We start from the raw sequence: 25,510 nt of genomic DNA, 5'->3' as shown, positions 1-25,510 counted from the left end.
ATTATTAACACACTCCTAGAAAATGCCTTTGAAGCTCCCGAGCAGTAAATCTTGCCAAGCGCACCAAATAGCAGCGACCACAGCAAATAAATTACAGTTTCCAAGTTCCAAAATATTCATCATGGTGCTGTGGGAAGAACGAGGAAATAATTGCATTACAGAGCCACCCAGAACCTTTGGAATTCGTATCGTCAACCACATGGTTTATATAGATTTGTTTTATTCTCGGCTGAGCACAAGAACACCCAGGTGAACATTCTTGATCAGCTGTGCCCATCATTTGTAAATTTAAAAAATCGCGTATATGAGAATGAGTATACTTGTGAGAATGAAGAAACCTGAGAATGTTTACCATATTTTTGAAGGTGATGGCTCTTTAAGTGGTTGATGCTGGGATAAAGTGATTCTCCGCCCTTCCCCCTTTAGTGCCACAAAATAGCATTCCAGAACAAAAATGACATTTTGACACTTGTTGGACTAGAGAGGAACTGAACTTAGAGGGACCAAAACAGACCTATTCACCCAGTCCTATGCTTAATAGGAGCAAGTCCCATGGAATGCAATTGGCCTTACTTCGGAGGAGACATGTATAGGATTGAACTGCTGATCTCTATGCCCTAGATGCTCCAGGGGTATCAGGGTTCCATTATTAGTACTGTATTACTGTATTAGCAATAATAGCATTTCTACTATTATAGACTTCCTCCCTCTGTGGCTCAAATCATATTACCTGCACGCAGAGGTCAGGGTTTGATTGGCAACATTAATTAAGGCAGTTATTGTTCTTTTTGTAGTCTGTGGAATAGATACTTGCACTAGCAACTTTCTGATTATTTTTTCAATCGCATTATGCACTTGCATGTCTATACCCCGTAACCTGGCTCCATATAGAAATATCTGCTCTGCAAACCTTCAGAGCAGAATCAATTATCCTTTTAACAGTTTTTCCCCCCAAGGAATAGTGTAGCCATTAAATTAGAGCTGGGGAATTCTAGTCACAAATCCTCATGCAGCTTTTAAGCTTGTAGGGTGATCGCCAGTCACCAGCTCTCATTCTAACCTACCTTACAGGGGTGTTGTGCAATCATAAAGGGAGGGATCTTTGCTGCCTTGGCCTCCTGAGAAGGAAGGGCCGGATATAAATGAAATACCAAACAAATCCAGAATGAGTTCCTCTAACAGCCTGTTTTATTTTCATGATTCTTTGATAGTGTAGTAATGCATCAAAAACATTCTCAGCTCCTGGAACAAAATGTGCCTTTTTTCTTTTTTACAACAGGCACTCCCTTGTTTAGGAAGGAAATTCTGAATGAGCATAATGAGTTGTACATCCTGATTGGCTTTCAGCTTCAAGATCTCCCTCACCCCCTCCTGATTCTATTGCTTGCAAGGATCTGATTTGATAGGTGAAGAACACTGAGGGCATTAGGACCAAGAAAAAGACACACACACACACACACACACACACTGCTCTGTTATGTCTGGCAAAGTGTGTACTTATGTGTGAAACTGAGCCCGGGTAGTTTGCATCAATTGATCTCGAAGAATCAGAGGAGAGGAAGACAGAACTGTCAACTCTGCTTTCAACAGAAAGTCCTTTTCCTCTGCATCTCTGACAACATTTGGAATTTATTTCAGCTGTTTCAGCCAACCCGTGGAAGAAAACCATCAAGACAATTTGGAGTTGTTGTTTTTTCTTCTTCTTTCAGAATTAGAAGGAAATCAGTTCAACTTTTAAGATACTTTTTAATGGACTTTTTGGCCGACTCGTCACATTTTCCCCACAAACAGCAACAAAACTGGAACTCTGTACAATGACAAGAGATCATTCTTTTGCTCAGCGAATCCATCTAATCTGTGAGGTCTCCTTCCCAAGTAAATATAGCCATTTGAAGAGCTAGGATTTTATTTGCAAGTAAAGGAATGAAGCATCAGCAGTAATATCCAAGGCTGGTCCCCCAAGGGGTTGCAATGAAAGCAGACAACTGCTCCACGAGGCATGTGTGACTGGCTTTTAACATGACAATCCGTGTGACTTTGCTACTGAAACTATGTACCCAAGGACAAGATGCAGATATGGGCCACAGAAACTGCAGTTCCTCTTGCTGGTGCTGGTGCTGGCCTTTTTGCTGATGATGGTCACAATGCTGAACCCATCCGTCAAAGATCTCAACAAGGAGAGGATACCCCAGCCTGCAAGGTCTGTCCCTAAAGAAGGATACCGTGTGGATTTCGGCGAAACTCAAGAGATCTTAGATGCTCAGGAGGACAGCCAGCAGCATTTGCCGTTGGAGGGGCTGTCGCCTTTCATCTCCCTAAAGGAGGATGAGCTCTTGGTGGCTGTAGGGTCACTCACAGCCAAGAGGAACCACAGCAGAACCAGGAAAGGATACCGAATGGTCGGGCAGCAAAGCAGAAGGCAAGAGGAAAGCAAGCAGGTGCGAGGAGGACCTGAGTTCCTGCTGAAGTCTCTTCCTCTGCCGGGTGGAGAAAGGACTGAGGCAAGTGAGCTGGCAATAGGTGGCCTGGAAACTTATGGGTTTAATGAAGCACTCAGCAAAGTGATCCCTCTGCGCAGGGAGCTACCTGAGGTACAGCATTCTTTGTAAGTAAAGCTTCCTAATTAACCTTGACCTTTCCAGTTCTCAAGAAACAAAAATTCTTTCGCCCCTCTCTGGAATGCAGATCTCTTTTATCTCAGCGTGAGAGTTGTCCCCCCACCCCTCTCTCTCTGTGTGTTTGCTTAATAATAATAATTTATTATTTATACCCCACCCACTCTGGGAGGCTCCTAACAGAATATAAAAAAATAAGATAAAACATCAAACATTAAAAATATGCCCTAGATTAGAATGAGGGTTGTGGCAGCAAGTGTCACCCAGAATGAACAATATAAAACTTGGAAGAAAACAGCTGGCATTTTGTCGCATCATCCATAACAAGCAAGAACAAATTTAAGAGCAACTGTGGAATGTAATTCATTGATACACTGTGATGTTTTTACTTTTTATTCTCTTTTCTGACCCTTACATAATACTGGCAAATCTTTTGCTTCTGATATGTCACCTTGGATATACCAATTCAGACACAAAGGAGTGAGCAACACACTGTTTGGGGAAAGTTAAAAAATTCACCGCAGCTGCTTCTGTCCCACTTTCTTTAGCAATTGAAGGAATGGTACTCCTTCAACCAGGTGCATAACAAGTTTTAAATCTGAGTGTGGAGTTTTGTTGTTTAATAAGGTGGGTGGCGGCCTCTACTGGGAAATGTGGGAATGGCAGAACATTTGAAGAAAAACACTTTTTTTAATAGCAGGTGCATAATTTCAGAGGTAGTTCTTTCTTGCCTCTAGCAACCAGTAACTATAGATCTGAGTGGCCAAGGTGTATGCTCATGACATCCACCTCATATAGAAGATGAAATGAGTTTATTCTAGTACTAAATGACACTTGTACAGGAAGTACACTGAGATATTGTTTAAACAGCTTATAATCCGGTTTTACGATGTATTTAATTCCCCCGCAGGAATCCTTGGCTTATAAGCAATACGGCTACTTAGTAAACGTATTATGCAAAACAGTAGAAGGATTGTATGCACCATATATAATCCTTATTAAGTTCTGTAATGCCACAATTAAGGATTTCATGGCGGAACTGGCACAATATGTGAAAGTCAGGAAAACAAAACAGATAAACTGATACCTTTTAAAAACCATTTCATGCAAACTTTTAAGTTGCAAGAACACTGTCAGAGAAAACTCAAATGGGAAGAAACCAAGAAGCCCAGGTTCCCCAAACCACTGATACCTGTAACGGTCATACAATATTTTTGAAAAGGTTTCTCTTCTAAGTTATCTCAAAATGTGATACCTTTGACTGCTGTATCAACTACGGTATATTCTACAGTACCAATTTATCGAAGGCTTTTCACCAAAGACAGACTAAACATCTTTCCTTCTGCAGTGTTGAGAGGAGTTCCCTACCAGGACAGACTTTGCTCGTGTGCTCAAGACATCGATTCCATAAAACATATTTTGTTGCACTGTGCAAAATATGAGCAAGCTAGGGCTGAACTGATATTACCCTTGCTGGTACCTTTCCCGGGAAAATCAGAGGCTCACTATGTCAGGTTCCTATTGGAAGACCGGACAAATGCTAGAACATTAGCAGTGGCCAAGTTTTTATTGGTGGTTGCAAGAACCAATGATCCCTATATTCTGAACGAAATGCTTGTTTAACCTGGAGGTAGGCTGTATGAATTGTGTATTGCTTTGTAACGATTTTGTTGGGTCTCTGGACCATAATAAAGGTTGATGATGATATTCTATAGTGTTTTCAGTAACTGAAAGAAGGGTGCCAAAATGCAAGGCCAGCCCTAACATTAGGTAAGAAGAAGCAGATTGTGGGTTTTATCAGCTCTACTGCCATGTACCTTCCATGAGTTCTCACAGGTTATCCTGAGTCATACAAGCCAATTTTCACATCACACGGCTAAAGCAGAGCCACAAGGGCATCTCCACCCATGAAATCTTATTTTAATAAGGTGATATTGTCCTAAATGAAAGAGGTTAAGCTTTGATTTTTACAGGAAATTGAAAACAGTCACTTGTTTTAATTAAAGCAATATATAACTTGCTGGCTGGCATCCATTCACTCACAAGGCAGGTGAATAATGGCAGCATTATAGCTGTCTTTGCATTACATATGGCATTGGATTCTAAGGATTTAATTACGCAGATGCAGGCAATTTCTGCTTGGCTGGCACATGCTGGGGTCAGCACTGATGCCTGAAACAAAAAAACCCCACAAACTTCCGGTTTAGCACAGTTGTTCCAGGGCATGTATAGAGTTACACCTAAACCAAAAGATTTTAGGTCTGTTTGGAGTAATTTTATATTGCTAAGAATTGGAGCCTGTGCAGATTCTTTATGCAACAATTTGGATGTATCAATATTTGTTTTTGTGTCTGTCTGAAGAAAGTTCTGTTAGTGAAGCTTTGGAACCATATTTTGGTCTGGACATATCCAAGAGGAGTCCGTTTTTATTCGTCCTGTTGCTTCAAGCTGTGCAATATTAATATATGCAATAGGGTCCCCAGATGTTGTTGGACTACAACTCCCATCATCCCTAGCTGGCAGGACCAGTGGCCAGGGATGATGGGAGTTGTGCTCTACAGGGTTGGTGAAGTAGAATCTGGAGATTAGCTGTGGAGGAGAAATTGATAGAACACAATAGACTGGCTAGAGGGGTCAAAACTTGGAAACTTGGTATATCTTCATGGATTTTATTAATAAACAAGATGCTGACTTCCTCTGATTTTGCCAAGATCCTTGTTGTCAGACCTAATTCCTAAGTATTACTTGGCTTGATAACAACATAACCTATGTCTGCTTTATTTTACCTGGCATTGTGCATACTGTCTCAGTTGTGAGAGTTTATGAAACTGGATGTCCTACTGAAAGATTGATGTACTGAAATTTTTAGTTAATAAAGTATGTGTATGTATAAGGTAAGATAGCCAGGCACAAGCCTGGTTCCATGTAATTTGTAGGGCTGTATTTAACAGTGAATTTAAAATAATAGTAGTAATTTTCAGCGTTTACATGTTGTCCTTTACACAGGTGCTTGAAGCAAGAACCCAGCCTCAGCCGGCCCACAGCAAGTGTCATTATCTGCTTCCATGATGAAGCCTGGTCTACCCTCTTGAGAACAGTGCACAGTGTCTTGGATACAGCCCCGAAGGACTTTCTCAAAGAAATCATCCTTGTAGATGACCTGAGTGAGCAAGGTAGATCCTTTTTCCGCTCCCACAGCCAGACTGTTCCTAACAGATGTCTGCAGAACATGGTATTAACAGGATCACGTTGGATAAACAGGAATGGTTTGGTGTGTTCAGTCCTTTAAAATTCACATTGGGTTCTTTTATTTATTTCATTTAATTGTAGTGTCCATGGACACCCCCTACCCCAAGAAGAATTTGGATATTTTGTGCAGAGTAGCACTGCTAGGGTGATGGGCCTCATATGGTTCTAGGTGCCTTGGCAAATGTCCATCCTTCCCACCCTATTGAAGCTTCCATTTTATTTCTTCAGTGAAGGCAGTTGCATATCATATATTTTGTATAGTGATTTGTTGCTGACAGTGATGTACAGGCATGTATGAATTAGTCCAACAACCAAGGAAACGATATAGAAATTGGAAAGACAGACAGGTGGATAAACAGGCAAACCAGCAGACCTAGACATTAAATAAAGCTCTTCTGTGCTTTGTTTTCTTCCGATTCTGTAGATTTCTGGGTCAAAAAGAAAAAAGAAAAGCTAGCCTCTGGAAACATTTGCAAGCTTGGTTCTTAGAGAGAGGTCTACAAACTCTGCACTAAAATTCAAACCATTGCTATTTTAATGGCAGGATTTCTGAAGTCATCCCTGAGTGACTACATCTCTAAGCTGGCAGGTGTGAAATTGATTCGGAGCAACAAAAGGCTGGGGGTCGCCCGAGGCCGCATGCTTGGTGCTGCCCGAGCCACGGGGGACGTTGTGGTCTTCATGGACTCCCACTGCGAGTGTCACAGAGGTTGGCTGGAGCCTCTCTTGGACAGACTAGCCAGCGACAGGTAAATGACTGCTGCTCTCCTCCTGTTGTCTTGGTCCATTGTTAGGGCACAATGGTTGCAGCCTAGAGGGTTGCCGTGGCAGAATGACTGCTGCTGATCATAAAAGCTCAGGTTTTCATAAGCTACTGACAAATACCCAAACCGATATTGACAGCGGTTGACCTGTGGGTGGAACTAGGCATTGTCTTGGTAAACATGCATTTCCCAACCACCATTTACTGAGATAACAGGAATGCAGAAGCATGGGGCATGAAGCACACACTCCCCAACATTTCTCCGATAAAATTAGGGACATCCTGTTCCATAATAACAACTTTATTATTATTATTTATACCCCGCCCATCTGACTGGGTTCCAACCTATATAAAAACATAAGAAAACTATGCAGGGCTGCCTTCAGATATCTTCTAAAGGTTGTATAGTTACTTATCTGCTTGGCTCAGGGGTTGCATAACTCCATCCCAGCCCAACATTTCTCCGATGAAAATAGGGACGTCCTAAGGAAAAGTGGGGCATTCCGGGATCAAATCAGAAACCAGGATGGCTTCTATAAATCTGGGACTGTACCTGGAAAATAGGGACACTTGGGGGGGGCTGAAGGAGAGCCCTGCTAGATCAAGCCTAAGGCCCATTGAGTCCAGCGCTCTGTTCTCCCAGAGGTCAACCAGATCCCTGCCTGCGCGATCCCTCAACTGGTATTAAGAGGCACACTGCATCAAACATGGGAGAGGAGGGGAGATTTGCTTAAATCTACCCTGGCCTGCCAATTTTCCTCTACACATACCCCTCTGGCTGTTTTTTCTCAAACTAGGTTTGCTTCCCATTTCAAAACTCAACTGAGAACCAATCCCAGTGATTCTCCTCTGAAAGTGCCCCTGGTTAGTCTCCTAAGAGAAACCTGGGCTTGGCAACCTCCAGTTTCCTTTACAGTGGTACCTCAGGTTAAGTACTTAATTCGTTCCGGAGATCCGTTCTTAACCTCAAACTGTTCTTAACCTGAAGCACCACTTTAACTAATGGGGCCTCCTGCTGCTGCTGCGCCGCTGGAGCACGATTTCTGTTCTCATCCTGAAGCAAAGTTCTTAACCCGAGGTACTATTTCTGGGTTAGCGGAGTCTGTAACCTGAAGCGTATGTAACCCGAGGTACCACTGTATTACATTGCATTCTCCCTTCTGCCTTAAGTTCTACTCTCTTCCCTGACTGCCATTCCTTCTGTTTCCAATGTTCAGACATGAGCACCGTTGCTTATAGAGCCAAAATGCTCAAAACAGAAGGGCCATCAGACTAGGGGAGACCCTTAGGTTTGAATAAGTACAAAAAAATCTTAAGGGGGGGGACTAAAATGGGGGGACTATTGAGGACCAAGCATCTGTTCAGTGGTCATGGAATGCTGGCTGGCTGTTGAGGAGGTAGCAGAAATACAGCTGGAAGGGGAAATGGAATGGAATATGATGGTGGAGGGCATGGCTGGCTGGAACACTGAACAGGAGAACTCCATGCTGCAACATTTTGTTGCAGGCCACATATATGCCTTTTAAAAAAATTGTTTTCTACATCTAGTATTCACTCATTTCAAATTACAGTGCCTGGAGATGTGAGGTGCTTGGCTGCATTTGGTGTTCAGAGGGCTGATAAAATTTTAAAGAACTTGGGAAGCTTCTTGACAAGCAAAACACACCCACCCAGCCTGCACACGCACATACATTATGCTCAGTAATAATTCCACACTATAGAATGGGAAACCGAATAATATATTAACAAAATTAATTAGCATAATAAATGTTACCAGAAGGGATTGTATGCGCAATGATATTAATGCAGAACATGAATCCAGCGGGAGCTCCGACTTTTGTCCAATTAGCATTTTGGGGGGAAACAAAATTGCAGACTTGTTGCATCATCATCTTTTAGATCTCGCATTTCCAAGGCTTATGAAACATTCATAAGCAAACAGCCTCAGAATTTCTGAAAGAATGCATTAGTTCACACGCGAGACACTGCTAGAGCAGAAAAGAAAAAGCAGCAAAAAAACCCCCAGCTTCCTCATGTTATACACTTGTTAGACACAATTTGTTCGTGCTTCTGCTTCTTTACAATATCCCGAGAGACAGTTCAGGAGGTAAGCATGGAGTGCCTACATTGCTTGACCTGTTAACTTTAAAATATTTTTTTTCCATTGTCTGGTCCAGAAAGGCCACACATCTCCCAGTCGAGTGTCAGGCCTGGGAGACTGGTGAAATGGGTTCAAGAAGGATGGAAGGCACCCGGCTGGTACCTGCTGCATTTCTGTGCTTGAGCCTCAGCTGGGAAGCCTGCAAACACCATCACTGATGTGTTAAGTTTGGGAGGTTGGCAAAGAGCCATATCAGTTGTCTTTTTCAGTCTGCCACCTACCCCTCACAAGGTTTCCAAGCGCGGCTGCATCTTTGGAGAGAATGAAGAGTGCCCCGTTGTTGTCCTCTGAACAATGGAAAACTCCTAGCTGAGTATTAGGACAGGGCAACAGCCTGCGTTTCCATTCTGATACAGTGGTACCTCAGGTTAAGACCTTAATTCGTTCTGGAGGTGCGTTCTTAACCTGAAACTGTTCTTAACCTGAGGTACCACTTTAGCTAATGAGGCGTCCCGCTGCCGCTGCACCGCCACTGTGCAATTTTTTTTGTTCTCATCCTGAAGCAAAGTTCTTAACCTGAGGTACTATTTCTGGGTTAGCGGAGTCTGTAACCTGAAGCGCCTGTAACCCGAGGTACCATTGTGTACCAGAATGGAATCCCTGTGACTTTTCACCAGCCTGACTCATCTCTGCCTCTGGCCTCACTCATCCTATTCTTCTGTTGCAGCTTCTGCTTTTCATGCCTCTGATTCTGCCACAGACTCTCCCAGCTCTCTGAGCCCTGTCACCTCTTCAGCTTCTGAAACCTGCACCTCCCATTCTCCTGCCTCTTCGTTGTCCCACCACCAATCCCCAGGCTCTGAGCTTCCCTCCCTAAGTGATCACCCAGCTGGTTGCTCCCACCATTCCTCTGTGTCCAACCAGTCTGTGACCTATGGCACGGCCTATCCAAGGGGTGGATAGAAATCCTGGAGTGCTGTGCAGTGGTACCTTGGTTCTGCAACGGCTTAGTTGTCGAACAAATCGGCTCCCGAACGCCACAAACCTGGAAGTAAGTGTTTTTTGGAAGCCGAATGTCTGACATGGGTTCTGATTGGCTGCAGGAGCTTCCTGCAGCCAATCGGAAGCTGCGCCTTGGTTTTCGAACAGTTTTGGGAATCGAACAGACTCGCGGAACGGATTAAGTTCAAGAACAAAGGTACTACTTTTTTTGGTCCATCTGTCTCTGTTATGTACTGAAGTTCTCACCCTGGGCCAGCTGGAGGATACTGTAGATAGTTTTCACTCAGGTCCACATATGCAAATAAGGGATTGAAAGTAACGTTCAGTGATTGGATAGTTACAGAAAATGGTTACTGTTGCGTTCTAGTGGAGCTCTATATAAGCAGGCTGGCTGAACCCTTCAGCTCAGTTCTGTTCTGGTCTGCGAATAAACGAGAGCTGTTTGAAGAATCTCTGTGTCGTCTGATATGTTCACCCGCAACTTAACAGTCTCTGACCTGAGCAGGTGCTGTTTCATCTAAAACATTTTGGAAGCACTTTTTAAAAATACTGTAGAACTCTCAATTCTCTCCCCCTGACAAAGATACCTGTCAAAATGCCCTGGGCTATTTAAGTACAGTATATTCATAAAATGTGTTTTGGCATCTGCTGAGGTTCAAGGCCTCTCCTTTCCTTTTTTTGGGTGGAAGGGGGAGAAATTTTTAATGCTGCCCAGCTTTTGTTTTTGTTTGCATATGTTTGGCATTTCTTTGGAATGTGTCCCTATGCAAAAAGAGATCCTACGAACTTCAGCTTTTTGTGGGTTCCAAAGGATGTGGTCAGTCTGCGAGCTTCATCTGGTTTGAACAATATACATACCAGAGCCATATGAGAAAATCTATTTTGAAAAACAAATTGAGGACAACAGATATGATTTATTGGGGCATGTTCGCTGTCCTTTTTAGAGTGTTGTATAAATCAACAACAAAAACGATTAAAGTTTATTTAAGCTAAAAAATAGATGAATTACCGTAATTAACTTCAATATTTATATTAAACCTCCAAGAATAATGCACAATGTTCATGCTTATTTATAAACAGGGGAAGTCATTTCATTGCCAATTATTTTTGATTCAAAAAACAAAAAACCCTTGTTTTTGGTTGTTTTTAATGAACTTCCATGTTGCTGGGCTACCACTGCCAAAATACCTGACCATTTCACATGCTCCCTGGGCTGCTGAAACTTGTAGTCCAAAGACATGTGGAGGGTCACAGGTTCCCACTCCTGACATATTCCAAAGCAAACAGTCCCTCATGATCTAGACTCCAAGCTCAGTTGCCTGGAACCAGTGTTGCTAAGGCATTTTGAGATGGGGGGGGGGGTTTTAGGGCCCCCCCCCCACAGTGCCTGATTCTGTAGAGTAACATTAGCAGATACTTGCCAGTAATTTCTGCTCCATTTCAAAGTGTTGAGGAGCTGTTGATTGCCTGCCAATTTTGAAGCAAAAAATAAATAAAAATGAAAGGAATTTAAGAAGCACCTGCCAACTTTCTCCTTATTTTCTTTTGGAAATTGATGCCTTTGTAGTAAATTCACTGTGAAAAGATTGTATTCTTCTGCGATTATGACAAAAACAGATGCTTTCAAAAGAAGCACTTAAGTACAAACAAGAGGTAAGATAGCACAGCTAATTTTATTATTCATTATAGCCCTTTGATTCTGTAAAGTTCCTCTCTCACACACAGACACTTTTGGTTTTGCTCTGTAAGAATCCATAATCATTTGTAGCCAGACTGGACTTTGAATCTTAACTGGTGTAAATTTGTTTTGTGTTCATTTTATTTCCATAGGATCATGCTGATTTACAACCAGAAGATTTAATGACGTACATTCCCCCCTCTAGCTTAAACATTGTTCCAGCTACGCTATCACATTGACTCTTTGGGAATTTGGCAAATGGCATACAGAGAGAAAGATTAAAATACATTCATTTTCCATTCCTTTCTTGACAATTCATCCTTAAAACTTACAATCCTTTCATAGCTATAAATCATGGGAATCTGGCACTCTTACTATTTTTGTAGCAATATCTTCATAAGAACATTTTAAATCTGTAATTTAGTGCTCCCCCCCCCCCAGAAAAATAGGTTCTGGTACTCACCATGAAGTTGTTACAGTTAATGCCACACTTTTTAACAACAAAAAGAGGAGCCAGTACTGTGTGTGCTTTGCATACCCCCCCCCCAAAAAAGCAGAAGAAGGTGGTATGATATCCACTGAACTATTTCTTCCTACAGTCTCAGGGTTGTATCCAGCTAAGTGCTACTCAGAACAGACCCAATGAAATTAATGGTTCTTCATCATGTCTGTCTATTTCAGCGGGTCTTCTCTGAGTAGCACTAACTTTATATACAACTCTCAATGCTTTTCAAATACAATTTATTTTGTTGACCAATGGTCAATCATTAAGTTGTAGCATTTTTGCTACGATTGCTTTTGCATTTTTTAAAAAATATTCACGAACAGTAATTACATTTCATGCACAACTGTAACAACAAATCCCTAACAAATCCCTTTTTTCCTCTACCCTGGATTATTTTTCTTAAAGATTTGTTGCGCTTCAAGAAACCCAGGGTGTTCCCCTGAGGCTGCTATCTTCCTCTCGCACACTTTCAGCAAGTTTTGCAAATTATCCGTAAAAACGAACAGGACGTTTGTCTCTTTCCAGAAGACGGATTGTCTCTCCTGTCATCGATGTCATTGACTGGAAGACCTTTGAGTATTACCCCTCTGCGGGCCTGCAAAGAGGTGTTTTTGACTGGAAATTAGATTTCCATTGGAAGCCACTGCCAGAACTCGAAAAGAAGGTACGACAGTCTCCCATCAGTCCCATCAGGTAATGGTTCACCACCTACTGCTGTTACCTCTAAGAATCAGCTGCTGGGGGCGGTGGTCGTATATTTTCTGACTATTATTTTAAGGCATTTCTTTGTGCTATGCTACTTCTCTATGCATTAGGAAATCCAGCAGAATAATATATTTAAAAATGAAATGAAATAAATCTAACACATTTAAACATTCTCTAGGAGTCCAGCAATACCCGGAATAGTAGTGGCAGTGGACCGACATTATTTCCAAAATACAGGGGGTTATGATTCTGACATGACCCCGTGGGGAGCTGAAAATCTTGAGTTATCTATAAAGGTAAGCACTTGTGATAAATACATCTCTTTTGACAATCATGTTTTGACATGACATACCCCTCAACAGTCGTGAGGAAAATGGGTCATCCCTCCCTCTCTTTTTTTGCGTGACAGCATGGCAGCCATTTTGAGGGCCATGGTAGTCTTGTGTGGCACCCTAAAAGCTGCAGAAAGCTGCAGAAAAAGCACATCGTTTGGGGCCACGATCTTGCACAAGCACATGGCATAAGCAGAATAACCGCCGTAGGGCAATCGTAACACAAAATGCATGGCTATTTACTGAAAGGATGAACTGAAGGGAAAGTGCCCAGGGATCACTGGCTTCCTGTTACCATCTTCTTTCAGCTAAGCATGGGGGTTAAAGGGCATTGTTGGACACAAAATATACTCTCGGCAGCAGTGGTAGGTGTTGTTGGGCCTTACGGCAACGACGGCACAGCGGACTCCCCCTATGTTGGGCAGAACTCAGCGCCTCTGTTTACATCCATGCCAAGACAGGATCATGTTAAATCGAAAACGAAAACAAAACTTCACTTCTGTTTCAGGCCTGGCTCTGTGGTGGCTCTGTAGAAATCCTTCCATGCTCCCGGGTGGGACATGTCTATCGAACAGGCACACCATACAACTTTCCTGCTGAGGAAGCTGTAGAGAGGAACAAAATCCAGATAGCTGAGACCTGGCTGGGTTCATTTAAAGATCTCTTTTACCAACAGGACAAAATGGCACGCTTCATTAAGAAGGTAAATTCCTCAGAAGTCATTGCTCTTGAGGGAGAGCCAACTTAAAAGATTAAATTCTACAAAAATTGCACCCTTCAATTTTTGGCAACACCTTTCCATGCTCCTTTGTTCTTTCCTACTTTCTTTTGCTTCCCTTCATTTCTTTCCCATTTACTTCTGTAAAATAAATGTTCCCAAAAGATGGTTCCTTTTACATGATTTGTTCCATTTACCATGCATGATTTGGGCAGACTTTGCACAGATATTGATGTGACAGTCACGTGATCCAAAAATTCTGGTTAAGGTCTCATTTTTAAGACCAAGGCTGGATCTACACTGATATTTAAAAACACTATTAAAAGCTATAAAAAAGTTATATACAGTGGTGCCTCGCAAGACAAAAAGAATCCGTTCCGGGAGTCTTTTCGTCTTGCGGTTTTTTCGTCTTGCGAAGCAAGCCCATTGACGGAGTAGCGCTATTAGCGCTATTGGCTAAAAAAGGGCTAAAAACGGCTTTTTTAGGGGGGGATTAGCGGTTTTGCTGCTAAAATGCTTTTAGCAGCTTAGCGATTCAGAATAAGGGGTTTTGGAGCAAAAAAAAAAAAACAATTTTTTTCGTCATTTTTCGTCTTGCTAAGCAAGCCCATAGGGAAATTCGTCTTGCGAAGCGCCTCTGCAGACAGAAAACCCTTTCGTCTTGCGGGTTTTCCGTCTTGCGAGGCATTCGTCTTGCGGGGCACCACTGTAGCTCTCAGTGCAATTTCCCATTGCAGATGGATCACTGCTCTGCAGTGCCCTCTGGTGTCACATTTTTATAACACATTTTTAACGTTATAAGCGACCAGTGTAGATTTGCGCCAGATATTTGTGTGTGTTTAATTGATAAAAGAAGCTGAGTTTTCATACTTATATGAACAATAACAGTAATGTTAACTTGTGTTCAATGAATGATGGAAATAAACTACGATGCAGTGTGAATTACTAATGCAGATATTCAAATATATATAAGGGTGTTTAATAACTTTGTAAACTATTCTATGTACTCTCCACAGACTGAGAAGCTGAACTGCACAGAGCGTGTTCTACTGCAAAAGAGACTGGGATGCAAAAGTTTCCAATGGTTTATCTCAGATGTGTATCCTGAACTATACCCACTACAACATGGACCAAGATTTTCAGGCAAGGCAAGTGAAATCTATACTGCCGTTGAGGCTCATTATTAAATCAAACTTTCTGGCAACTGAACTTTTTAGTGCTATTATTTATGTAAAGTAGGGGTCGCCAAAACTTTGAGGCCAGTGGACCCCTTTAAATTTTTGAGAAAGTGCCGTGAGTGGCTGCCGTGGAGATGCAGCGTAACATAAATTGGCTACCACATCTAAAAGAGCAGAAAGACAGACAGGACACAAAATAGTGCAGGCACACCCCTAATCAGCTCCACCCCCCATCAATGGAAAACAACACTACATCAGTCATTGCCATGCATGCATATTGCTAATTAGAATTTTTCAGCAGTTGAATTTTTCAGTATAATCCTATTTAAAGATGAGCCCCACTAAGGTCAATGGTATTCTGAATTCAATGGTACTCATCCAGAGGAAAATCGCTAGATGATACAAAAGTATGAAGCCATTTGCTCCAAGTTGATGAAGCCCTGTCCATAGTTGTCATACCAGATTGCAGCCTAAGTGAAATTGTGAGACTGCCATTCTGCGCACGTTTTCCTGGGAGTAAGTTCTACTGAACACAACAGGGCTTACTTCAGAGCAGACATGTGTATGATGTTTGGGATTGCATTCTTAAAGAGAGCAGATGAAACATCAGACATTATGCTAAGAGGTGGAAACATAATCAGGTTTTGGAAACAAAAATACGGCATTGAGAAGGTTAATAATTTCAATCTCAAGAATTAAAACGCAATACTACTTTGTTAAATTTCCATGTTTGAAATGAGATTCCACTGTGCCTCTCTAATTTTGAAAAAAGCTAATTGCACACCATGTTTAGAGGTGTGCATCAACCACAAATTGCCCACAAAACATTAGCGGGTACATCAACTACCACTGTGGTCTGGCACTTCTGGCCTGTGAACCAAAATAGGCCCACTAGGTCTTCTCATTTGGCCCATGAAGCCATGCCACACCCACCTGCCCTACACCTGATGCCATATATATAAAGCCTTCCAAGGCACCCTGATTCAGTTTGGGATTCATCTGAATGTAATGCACATTTTATTTATGTTAAAACACAAATGATTCTGTTCAGTCCTTATTATATGAACTTATTTAAACTTGCCTTGCTATGTGATGACTTTGATTAAAAATGTACATGAAATCTACAATCCTATACATACTTACCTGGCGGTAAGTCCTATTGAAGGCTATAGGGCTTACTTATGAATAGACACACACACACACAATTGGATTGTAAAACTGATGCACAAACACAGACAAAAATGATAAATGTAAAGGGGAAATAAATTTCTTTTTAACTCATAGTTTTTGCTTTATTTCAGTATCAATATTTATTTACAGCTGTACAATACTGGGGTTGGACTCTGTGCAGAGTACAGATCTCAACAGGATGCTGGTGGCAGCTGTCTTGCACTGTCACCTTGTAGTGACAATATCAACCAGGTAATTTGAGTTTTCAAAGCATGCACACAATTATATCAAGTTAGATCCCTGCTTCGGAAAAAGGTTGCAATGATACATCGTGGATTGCAGTGATCCTGTGTTAGCTTTTCTAGGAGACTTTGTCAGCTGAAGAGCAGGATACAGACTGGGATTACAGCAAAAAGCTGCAGTGTGGAGTGCTGCTATTTATGATACTGACCACTACATTTCAATTCTCTCACACCTTCCTCAATAAGTCAGCCAGCATTTCTCTGTAACTGAGCACACTCCTTTCACATTGGGCTGCTTTTATTTTGGTATTTCCACACCTTGGGGCCATTTTGGCCATTCACAACCCAATCAGTCACCAGAAACAAATAACAACAACATGTGTTACATAGAAAAGAGTGTTAAGGAAGCAACACTGGAGAGGATTGTAGGAGAGGAACTCCTTCAAAGTGTGAAAAAAGGTGATAAAAACATTATAGAGAACAGTTTCAGAAACTAGTGCGAGTCCAATAAATAATTGAAGGGAAATTGGAAGGAAGACTCAGACGAAGGCCCAGATATAATCATATAAAGTACTGTAGATTAAGGAGGCTGGGAAGCAGGCAGAGACATACGTGGAGCTGAAAAGAATGGAGAGTTGTCAATGGTCAATAATGTGAAATGCATGAGAGTGATTCACCTAAAGTTACTACCATAGGCTGGTTAAGCTTGCGGCTCGAGTCTTTCCCCAGCTCTCACCATTATTCTATGAGAAGTTAACCTGTACCACCACATTAAGCTTCAAAATCAGTCAGTGTAAGATAAGTAGCTTAGAAATGGATGACTTGCTGCTAAATCTCCCTTTGTTTTGTGCTAGTTTGTGGCTGGTTAAAAACAAACCCCCACAAAATTTTGCTTAGTGGCCGAGATTAGCACCTATGGCTTCTCCAACCCCTTACATCACCTTTTGTCTAAGCTAGTGTGTTCCTGGCTTCGGGTTTTGGTTGGCCTAGCCCACATCTCACACCCCAAAGGGGAACATCTCATCACTTTCTTATTGGCTTGGGTGCCATGCGCAAAAAAAAGGCATTTCCTTCTTTCATTTGGTGCTTATTTTAGCAAGCACAAACAGGAAATTATGTCTTTTAGCTCCCCCCCTCCTCCGTTCTCCAGTTGTGTTGTTCTTTTGCTTCCTTAGCACGTTGAATACAATGGCATGAAGGAAATCTGTTTTGGTTCCATGCCCCAGCTTTGCTTTGATGTCGAGCGTGAAAAAGTTGTCCTTCAAAACTGTACAAAAAAGATGGAAAACAGCTCACAGCACTGGGATATGAAAGAGGTATGTGGCAAGTTTGGCTCAAGGCTATACTGGCAAAAATAGTTTGATGGGTCAAGGCGCCTGGAGGTTTGCAAATACTTCTGTTTTTATGCCACAGTCCTGTCATCAGCTGCATGTAAAATATGTGTCCCAAACTAGACAAAGGAATGCTGCGCAGATCAAAACTGGGATGGCCTTTTTCAACCTGATGTTTGAGTAGGTGTGAGAATATGCCCTTATCCCAGAAGTGATAGGGTGTATGGCTTGACCACACCAACCAATCAGCAGTGAAACAGGCCAACGCATTACAAGCCACTGCAAATCCATTAGGAGCAATTCCTACATTTCTTTGGGACTCTGGCAATCATGTAGAAATACAACAAGGTGCTTACGCTATTGTTTTATTGTATTGACCTTTGTTTTATGCCACACCGTGCCCCGAGATCAGTTCATATATGATGGAATAGAAATGTCATAATTGAAAACAAAACACAAGATAGTGATTTTACGTGACTGATAGTGTTGATGATAAGCCTAACATTATTTGGTCTTTGTTCATGTGCAGAATGGAGTGATTGTCCATCTTCTTTCTGGTAAGTGCATTGGGGCCATGAAGACAGACCTTTGTCTACAGAAATGTAACAAGGAGGCCAATCTGATGTGGCGATTTGATCGTTCATACCATGTAGATGAGAGATGACTATGAAGACCTCCCTGAACCCCATTATCGTTTCATCCATTTGATTCCAAGGTGCAAGAAAAGGGAGCTGAGTATATTTTCTTGGAACAAAAAATGGACAGCATAACAGATGCCCAAGTCGTGCATTCCCACCCAAAATTTACCGAAGTGTTTTGGTATAGCAGTGAATGCTGGGTTGATTCCAGGAAACAGGAGATACAGAAGAGATGAAATGACTTTTGTTTATGCTGCTTTCAGGTTGCACAGAATGCTTAACTAGGCAATATGGAAAGATATCATAAAGACCAGCTACACAGATGCAAGATACTGAGATATTTTTCTTTCAATGAATCTTATGGAACAAACTGCCAGAAGGCACGTGTTTAATTTAGTATGTTGTATAATTTATGAAAAGTAGGTTAAAACTATTCTTCTTGAAAACTGGAAAAAATCTTTTCTGAAGAGCATCAGTATGACTCAAGTGGAGGCCTCACGAGCTAAACAAACAATCCTGATCAATATATTGAAAAGTACTGCCAAGGGTTCTTTAAATGAACATCTAAAAACAATACCGTATATAAAAACAATTAAAACAATTCCAACACAGATGCATAACAGGACAAAGGCTTGTTGAAAGAGGAAGATCTTCAGCAGATGCTGAAAGACTAAATAGAGACAGTGCTTATGTAATGTTTTACAGGAAGACATTCCAAAGGGTGGGGGGCCTCACACTCAAAGCCCAGCTTCTGTTAGGAATGGAACAGACCACCTGAAAATTTGCCCCAAGCGAATTTTCTCATGTTAGTCTTTGTTTGCCACTGAGCCCAAGGAACACAGTGGGAGAAATCATGTCCAAATACTTAGATGTGGGAAGATTGTGGTCATAGCTTTGCCAGGTCAATGTCAAACACCAAAGCCAAATGTCTGGAAAAGTTTTCATGCGGATGTAAATCTAAATTAATTCAAATGCGTGATTTCAGATTTAAGCATATATTGTTGTGTGTGGCAAATATGTCCCCACTTACTCCATAATGGGAGTTCAAGGGCGCCTGCAGAATGCTTGTACTGTTCACATCATGGATTGCATATCGTCTTTGGTTAATTTATCAAAAGTAAAGCCCTATTTTTGCAGGTGATGACGACAAAGCTGTCTCGAGCCAGTGAAAGGGAGGGGCGAAACCAAAATGACAAAATACGCTCCTGCTTTGTTTGGTATGGAAAAGAACCAAGGACACAGCACGACTACTTTTCCTTTTTAAAGAAAAAAACAGTGAGCAAGGAAAACTCGACTCTCCTGAGTGGAAATTCTACATTTGGGTGGTCTTTCACGATCTGTGTGGGGCTGGCAAAGAGAACTGCTGAACGAAGTTTGGCTTAACTTGGCAGCCTGACAAATCCTCCTCTGAGAAGAACTTTTAATTTTGGTAGCATACTGACAGAACTGAACTGGTTCAGATCACTGAATATATCAACGTATTTCACCGACTTCTAAAATGTTTTCTCAAAAATGTACCAACGTCTGAAGTCTGCGCTACTGCAGTCTTTAGCTTTGGAACTTCTTAGATTAAGAACCCTGTAGGGATTCAGAGAGAATTTGCTCGTCAGCTTGGGAAGTGAGAGCAATCAAAGTGAAAAATCCGCTTTTCCGGGCAGGCTTCTATGCTTTTGCAGAGCAGGCTAAAATTTATCTGGTCAGTCTAACTACGCATCTATGGTGGGGAAAGCCTGGTCCGACAAATGACAACTCACACATTATGGCATCCACAAGGAAACCAATGCAAACAAACCTCCATACGGCAGCATCTATGTGCAGAGGTGCTCTGGAGAGTTTCACTTGTAGACAGTGCCACAGGCATTTTTCATTTAAACATAAGGTTGTGCTGCCTCCAAGCTGCTGACTGAGGCTTTTCAAGCAACTTCTGTGTGGAAACCATAAGGAAAAGACGAAGGAGGACAAAACAGCGTTCTTCAAATACCTCAAGAGCTGACACATGAAAGAGTGGAGAGTTCTCTGCTGCTGCAGAGGGCAAGACTAGGTCTAATGCAGGGATCACCACACTTTGGGTCTCATGGGTATATCTGCAAACCAGATAAACAAAGGCCATTCTATACAAACTTCCATCAGCTCCATCCAGCACAGTCATACTGGGGCTGGAGTTGCTGGAAGTTAACAGTCCAAAACATCAGGAGGCCATCAGTAGGAGGAGGTTATTTCTAAGGTCAAGCAGGCATCATACCTTTTATGTTTCTGAAGGGCATCAGTGTTGTGATACCATCAGGGATGAAACCTTTGGTTGCTGCCATGAACCTTTCATAAGCAATGCCTGCTTTGTGCAATGCGTAAAACAGGCTGTGGAGCTAGTTGATATATGTTTATATGGTTTAAATGATTTGTCAGAATTAAACCAAACGAAATGGGGGAAAAACAAAAACAAAGGCCATTCTAGTCTAGCATGGGTTTCACAAAACAGAACAACTCCTATGTATTTCAATATTAAAGTGAATTTTTAAATAACCATAGTGTATTAGATGAGATTCCCAAGCTTGCCTCACTTTTTACTGCCAACAAAGCAATCAGAAAATCAAAGTTGGTACTCAGTAGTTCTGCCACTGTGATATTCAAGGGTCAAATGGTGCAAAAGCTACTCTGATGGACAAGATCCTTAATTTTATAGCTGGAGCAGAAAGTATAATGTTTTGTAAAACCTCATTTTCTACACAAATCCATCACTTTAAAGCAGAAATATTAAAACAACTGAAGAATAGCAAGTTAAAGTTCATTTAAAATGCAGAATAAATATTTTTTACTTTGGTACTTTAAAAATATATCAGTCTACAAACTTTCAGTGCCACCTATTGGCCACCAAAAGCAACTGCTGTTAACAAATGGAATTAACAGCAAAGAAACATATTTGATTGCACAAATGCACAATGTCATTCTGTGTGGTTGCAAGTTAAATAGATTCTAAAGATTCTTGTAACTCCGCTACTGGATTATTAGTGGAAAACAGTAAAAATAAAATCAGTGTGTGCCTGTCCACAGCTCCAAGATTAGGAATTTAAATATTAAATTGTAAGCCAGAAGGATTTACAGTTGTGTGGACAGGACATCTAATCATTTAAAACCTGATATTTAGGTGCACTTACAGGAATTCAGGAAAAACACATTGAAGTCATTAGGGTAGATATTTTCCAACTCAGAATCAATGTAATAAATACATGGAAAGTGCCACCAAAATCTCACATCCTGAAACTGCAAGCCCAACTGAAAAGTCCACTCACAAACCAAGTAAGTAAGGCAGTGATGATGATTACAGATACAAATATAAGAAGGTAGCCGTAACTGGATCTCTCTCTAGGGAGACTAGCTGATGTGGCATATATAAGAACTAATAGTTTGCATAAGTTTAAACAGAATTAAGTCAAGCCAACTGAAAACAGGTACGGGGAGTCTGTGGCCCTCCCGATGTTGATGAATTACAATTCCCATCAGCCCTAGCAAGTGTGACCAATGGCCAAAAGTGATGAGAGTTGTAGTTCAGCAACACATAAAGAGCCACAGATTTCCCATACCTGCTGTACAGAAAGATTGGGCTCCATATTTGGAAATACCAGGTCTGGTGTTACAGCAACCCACTAAGAAAAACAAAAACGTCATTGTAAGCTATTCAGTTTGGCAAGACAAGAGAGTTTAGCATGATGCAGCTTTGCAGAAAACAAAAGATCATCAAGACAACTGGTATAAGCTTGACTGTAACAAATTTAGCCTCTAATACAGAACCCCCCTCTTTAAAAAAAACACAGCATTGTCTTCTTGCTCATATTATAGGATCTAGCAGCTCGTTCTGTACACTACATAGAAGAATCCATTGTCCGAGATGTGCAACAAGCACTTTTAACACTTTCATGTATTGTGGACTGTCACCCTTTTCAATCTCACATGTGGAAGAATATTCCATGTATTTAAATATATTAAGAACCTATGCACACAAAGACATGATTTTTTTTGACACATCAGTTCTTTTTCTCAAACTACTGATGAAGCTGATGAGAAAGAGCAATTTGCTATATGCAGAGTCTCTTCAAAACAGGCGTGCTTGCATCTTTCAAGCCCAAATTTTCCAGGAACAGCAAAGTTCATCAAGCGATCATCAGCATTTAACCAGTTCTTTGTTTGCTGGTGGTGCAGAGACTTCTTCGCCACACATAAATTGTTCCTAAAATAGATATTAAAAAATAGGTGTCATACATTTTCTCAGTAGTCACTGCCACCCTCGTCTAAAATTCATGCTGAATTTGTGGCCCGCAAAATGGTTACAATTATATTTTGCAAGCAAATTATTTCGCCAAGTGCATGGATGTCTCAGAAGGTGAAAACTGAAAATAATGGGTGATAACAAGTGTCACACGAGTCTCATGCAATTAGACTTCCTCTTCTTCTACTTCCCACTGTAGTCCCCCTCCCGCAATACGGCATTACGAGTGAAGGGTATAAAGTGGTCTGTAACGCAGGCTCAAAAATATTCTGAATTCTTTCAGCAGGAGATCATACAAACTTATTCAGCCCTTGGCATAACCTCATATGAACACTATCAAACTATTAATCTATTTGCCAATCTGTTGAATGACCTCACGTCATTCTTTACTGTCCCAACCCATCAGTCAAATTGGGCCCACTCCAAGATAGGTGCACCGTGGTTTAACCGTAATTGCAAACAAGCCAAACAACATCTTTGTGCTATTTATAATGATTACAAATCCTCAGGGGCGATTACGCTTCCCAAGGAGTACTATCAGGCATATCCCCCTCCCGCAAAATCTGATCTCCCAACCCGTTAGAGCAGATTTTGGGTGTGCATGGGAAACTGCCGAGACGAGGAAAGGAAGGGAAAGCCCTGCAGCCTCAAGTGTTAAATCAGTTCTGATGGCTGGTGAACACAATCAGATGTCATCAGGTGTATGGGTCCTAGCGCTTCCATACATTCGTGATTTCAAAGGCAGAATTGACATTTAGGGGGGATTTCTAGGTACTGCTTTTTCCTGGATCATGGCAAGTCAATTGGGGGCGGGGTGGAAGTAACATTTTTTGGCGTTTTTGTGAAAAAAATAAGCTGAACCACTTTGGGTCTTCCTTTAAAAAGTTCAACAACTTTCAGGGTGTCCTGTTTTTTATTTTTTGAAATATGGCAACCCTTTTAGATCCAAACCAACTTAATTACACTTAGTTCCCACTGAAATCAACAGGACTTAAATGAGAACAGCAGTCTAGAACAGGGTGGATTTGATTTAAATCAAATTGATTTAAACCATGATTTAAACCAGAATTTAAATCACTAGTCAGTAAGACTTGATTCAAATCATTTTTTTTACAGAAAGACATTCCTGCTGGTATAATCTTAATATTTACAACCAGATAAAGGTTTCATTTTTGGAATAATAAATTTTCAGAGTAGTTTTTACAGTTATATCAAAAATTACTGATTTGGTTATACTATTAGAAATACATAGACAGATAATTATGAAATTATTGTGAGGTTTAATAAGGTAGCTGTTTATATTTGGACAACTTTTCTGCTGTACTTTATTGGAAGGAGAAAAATAATCATTTCCTTAATAACAATTTAAACAATTTATTTAACTAAAATGATAACATTACAGCATATGTATATCCATGTTTGTTAACTGATGTGGTTAAACATAAAAAAAAACCCCTTAGACTGAGTTTCAGCACACATGAAAAACGAAACACAAATCCTTATTTCCTGATGAATAGCCTTTGGACTATAATGTAACTTAAACAGAAAACTATGTTTAGAAAGATTTTTCCTCCAAAAGCATTTTATTTTAAAAATCAAATTTAAATAAAAAAAATTGATTTAGATTTTTAAAAAATCCGATTTTTTTTATTCTTATTTTTTAAATCATTGCTTTTTATCCTCCCTGGTTTAGAACAAACCAAATGGGAACAGAGAACACATCCTGACAGCATGAAACATGAAACCTGTGGATTTGTTGCCTCAAAGCTTTAACTGTTCCTATAGCATGGTTTACTACAATTCTCCAATACTTTACATGAAGAACAAGAATAAATTCATAAAGAAGTGTATAGGGAAAGGTAATAGCTCACTGGTAGAGCATCTGCTTTGCATGCAGAAGGTCCCCGCTTCATAGAATCATAGAGTCTGGCTTCTCTAGGAAGGGATGACAGAGACTCGCGTCAGAAATTCAGGAGTGCCACAGCTAGTCACTGCTGACAATGAGCTAGATGGGCCATTGGTTTGGCTCAGAATAAGGGAGCTTCTTATGTACACATTTACGAGGACATATTTATGAGGACAAGCACCTCAGCTGCCCCAGCCGACTTCTCACCTTATCGTAGATGACTTTTACTATGAGTGAGCAGCTTGGACAGGTGGCTACATCTTCACCATTCTCCAGATCCTCCTGCAACGACACACAATAGTCTATCATCGCCTGGACAGGGCAAAGCAGTAATCAGTCATTCTTGAAGGAGACGAGCACTTCCTTGTTTGTGATAATGAGTATCAGCACAATTCAACCTTCTTGGCAAAGGCTAGTAAGATCCAAGAGGCAGAGTAGAGAGCCATGTAGAATAAAATGAAGAGTAGAGGCAGGAGTAATAATAATAATAATAATTTATTATTTATACCCCGCCCATCTGGCTGGGCTTCCCCAGCCACTCTGGGCAGCTTCCAACAAAATATTAAAATACTGTATAGTAATGCATCAAACATTTAAAGCTTCCCTAAACAGGGCTGCCTTCAGATGTCTTCTAAAAGTCTGGTAGTTGTTCTCTTTGACATCTAGTGGGAGGGCGTTCCACAGGGCGGGTGCCACTACCGAGAAGGCCCTCTGCCAGGGTTCCTGTACCCTGTACCCTCTCTGTTCCCTGTACACTCTCAGAGGAAACAGCCCCGTCAATAACGCCAGATCCAAACCTTCTCCCTATGTATGAAGGTACTTCTGAATTCAGAATACATGCGTGCGCACTCCGCTTACCCGCGTGATGAGGAACCGGTCCCCGCAGGGACACGGGTAGCTGTAGGTCTCCGTCTCCTCATCGAACTCGAAGTCCTCGATCTCCACTTCGTCGTGGAAAACAGACATGCCCCAGATCGGATCTATAGCCTCCCCGATGAGCAGCTTTCTACTAACGCCGACAGGGTGCCGCTGGAAAACTACACGCCGACATATTTGTCCCGGGTTGACGCCACACAGGCTCGCTGTACCAATCGGCTGTCAGGAAGAAGAAAAAAG

The 25,510-nt window shown here is 41.3% G+C and overlaps 2 protein-coding genes across 6 annotated transcripts; one reads left to right on the top strand and one right to left on the bottom strand.

Moving 5' to 3' along the window:
- Positions 1 to 1,385: 1,385 nt before the first annotated feature.
- On the top strand, positions 1,386 to 20,747 carry GALNT15 (polypeptide N-acetylgalactosaminyltransferase 15). Of its 5 annotated transcripts, none has more exons than XR_014503346.1 (10): positions 1,386 to 2,605; positions 5,622 to 5,788; positions 6,409 to 6,613; positions 12,439 to 12,606; positions 12,797 to 12,914; positions 13,459 to 13,653; positions 14,685 to 14,811; positions 16,167 to 16,268; positions 17,434 to 17,574; positions 18,119 to 20,747. XR_014503346.1 is itself a non-coding variant. In XM_083404922.1 (10 exons), the coding sequence occupies exons 1-10, from the start codon at positions 2,052 to 2,054 to the stop codon at positions 18,251 to 18,253; spliced, it is 1,917 nt and encodes a 638-aa protein (XP_083261048.1). In that variant the 5' UTR covers positions 1,388 to 2,051; the 3' UTR covers positions 18,254 to 20,747. The 5 variants fall into 5 exon arrangements, 2 of the variants coding, with proteins under 2 accessions (XP_083261049.1, XP_083261048.1); XR_014503348.1 differs by having other exon boundaries at positions 1,387 to 2,605; positions 14,685 to 14,816; positions 16,148 to 16,268; XM_083404922.1 differs by having other exon boundaries at positions 1,388 to 2,605; positions 14,685 to 14,816.
- Positions 20,748 to 21,012: 265 nt separating this feature from the next.
- On the bottom strand, positions 21,013 to 25,486 carry DPH3 (diphthamide biosynthesis 3). Its single transcript, XM_083405276.1, has 3 exons — positions 25,253 to 25,486; positions 24,602 to 24,676; positions 21,013 to 22,449 (listed from the first exon to the last, which is right to left on the bottom strand). Exons 1-3 carry the CDS (start codon positions 25,358 to 25,360, stop codon positions 22,384 to 22,386), a joined length of 249 nt encoding a protein of 82 aa, XP_083261402.1. The 5' UTR covers positions 25,361 to 25,486; the 3' UTR covers positions 21,013 to 22,383.
- Positions 25,487 to 25,510: the final 24 nt, after the last annotated feature.

This window comes from Podarcis tiliguerta, assembly GCF_965153285.1.
Source record: "Podarcis tiliguerta genome assembly, chromosome: 12".
NCBI lineage: Eukaryota > Metazoa > Chordata > Lepidosauria > Squamata > Lacertidae > Podarcis > Podarcis tiliguerta.
Note: the sequence above shows the minus strand (reverse complement) of the source record. Positions and strands in the feature narration are given on the sequence as shown.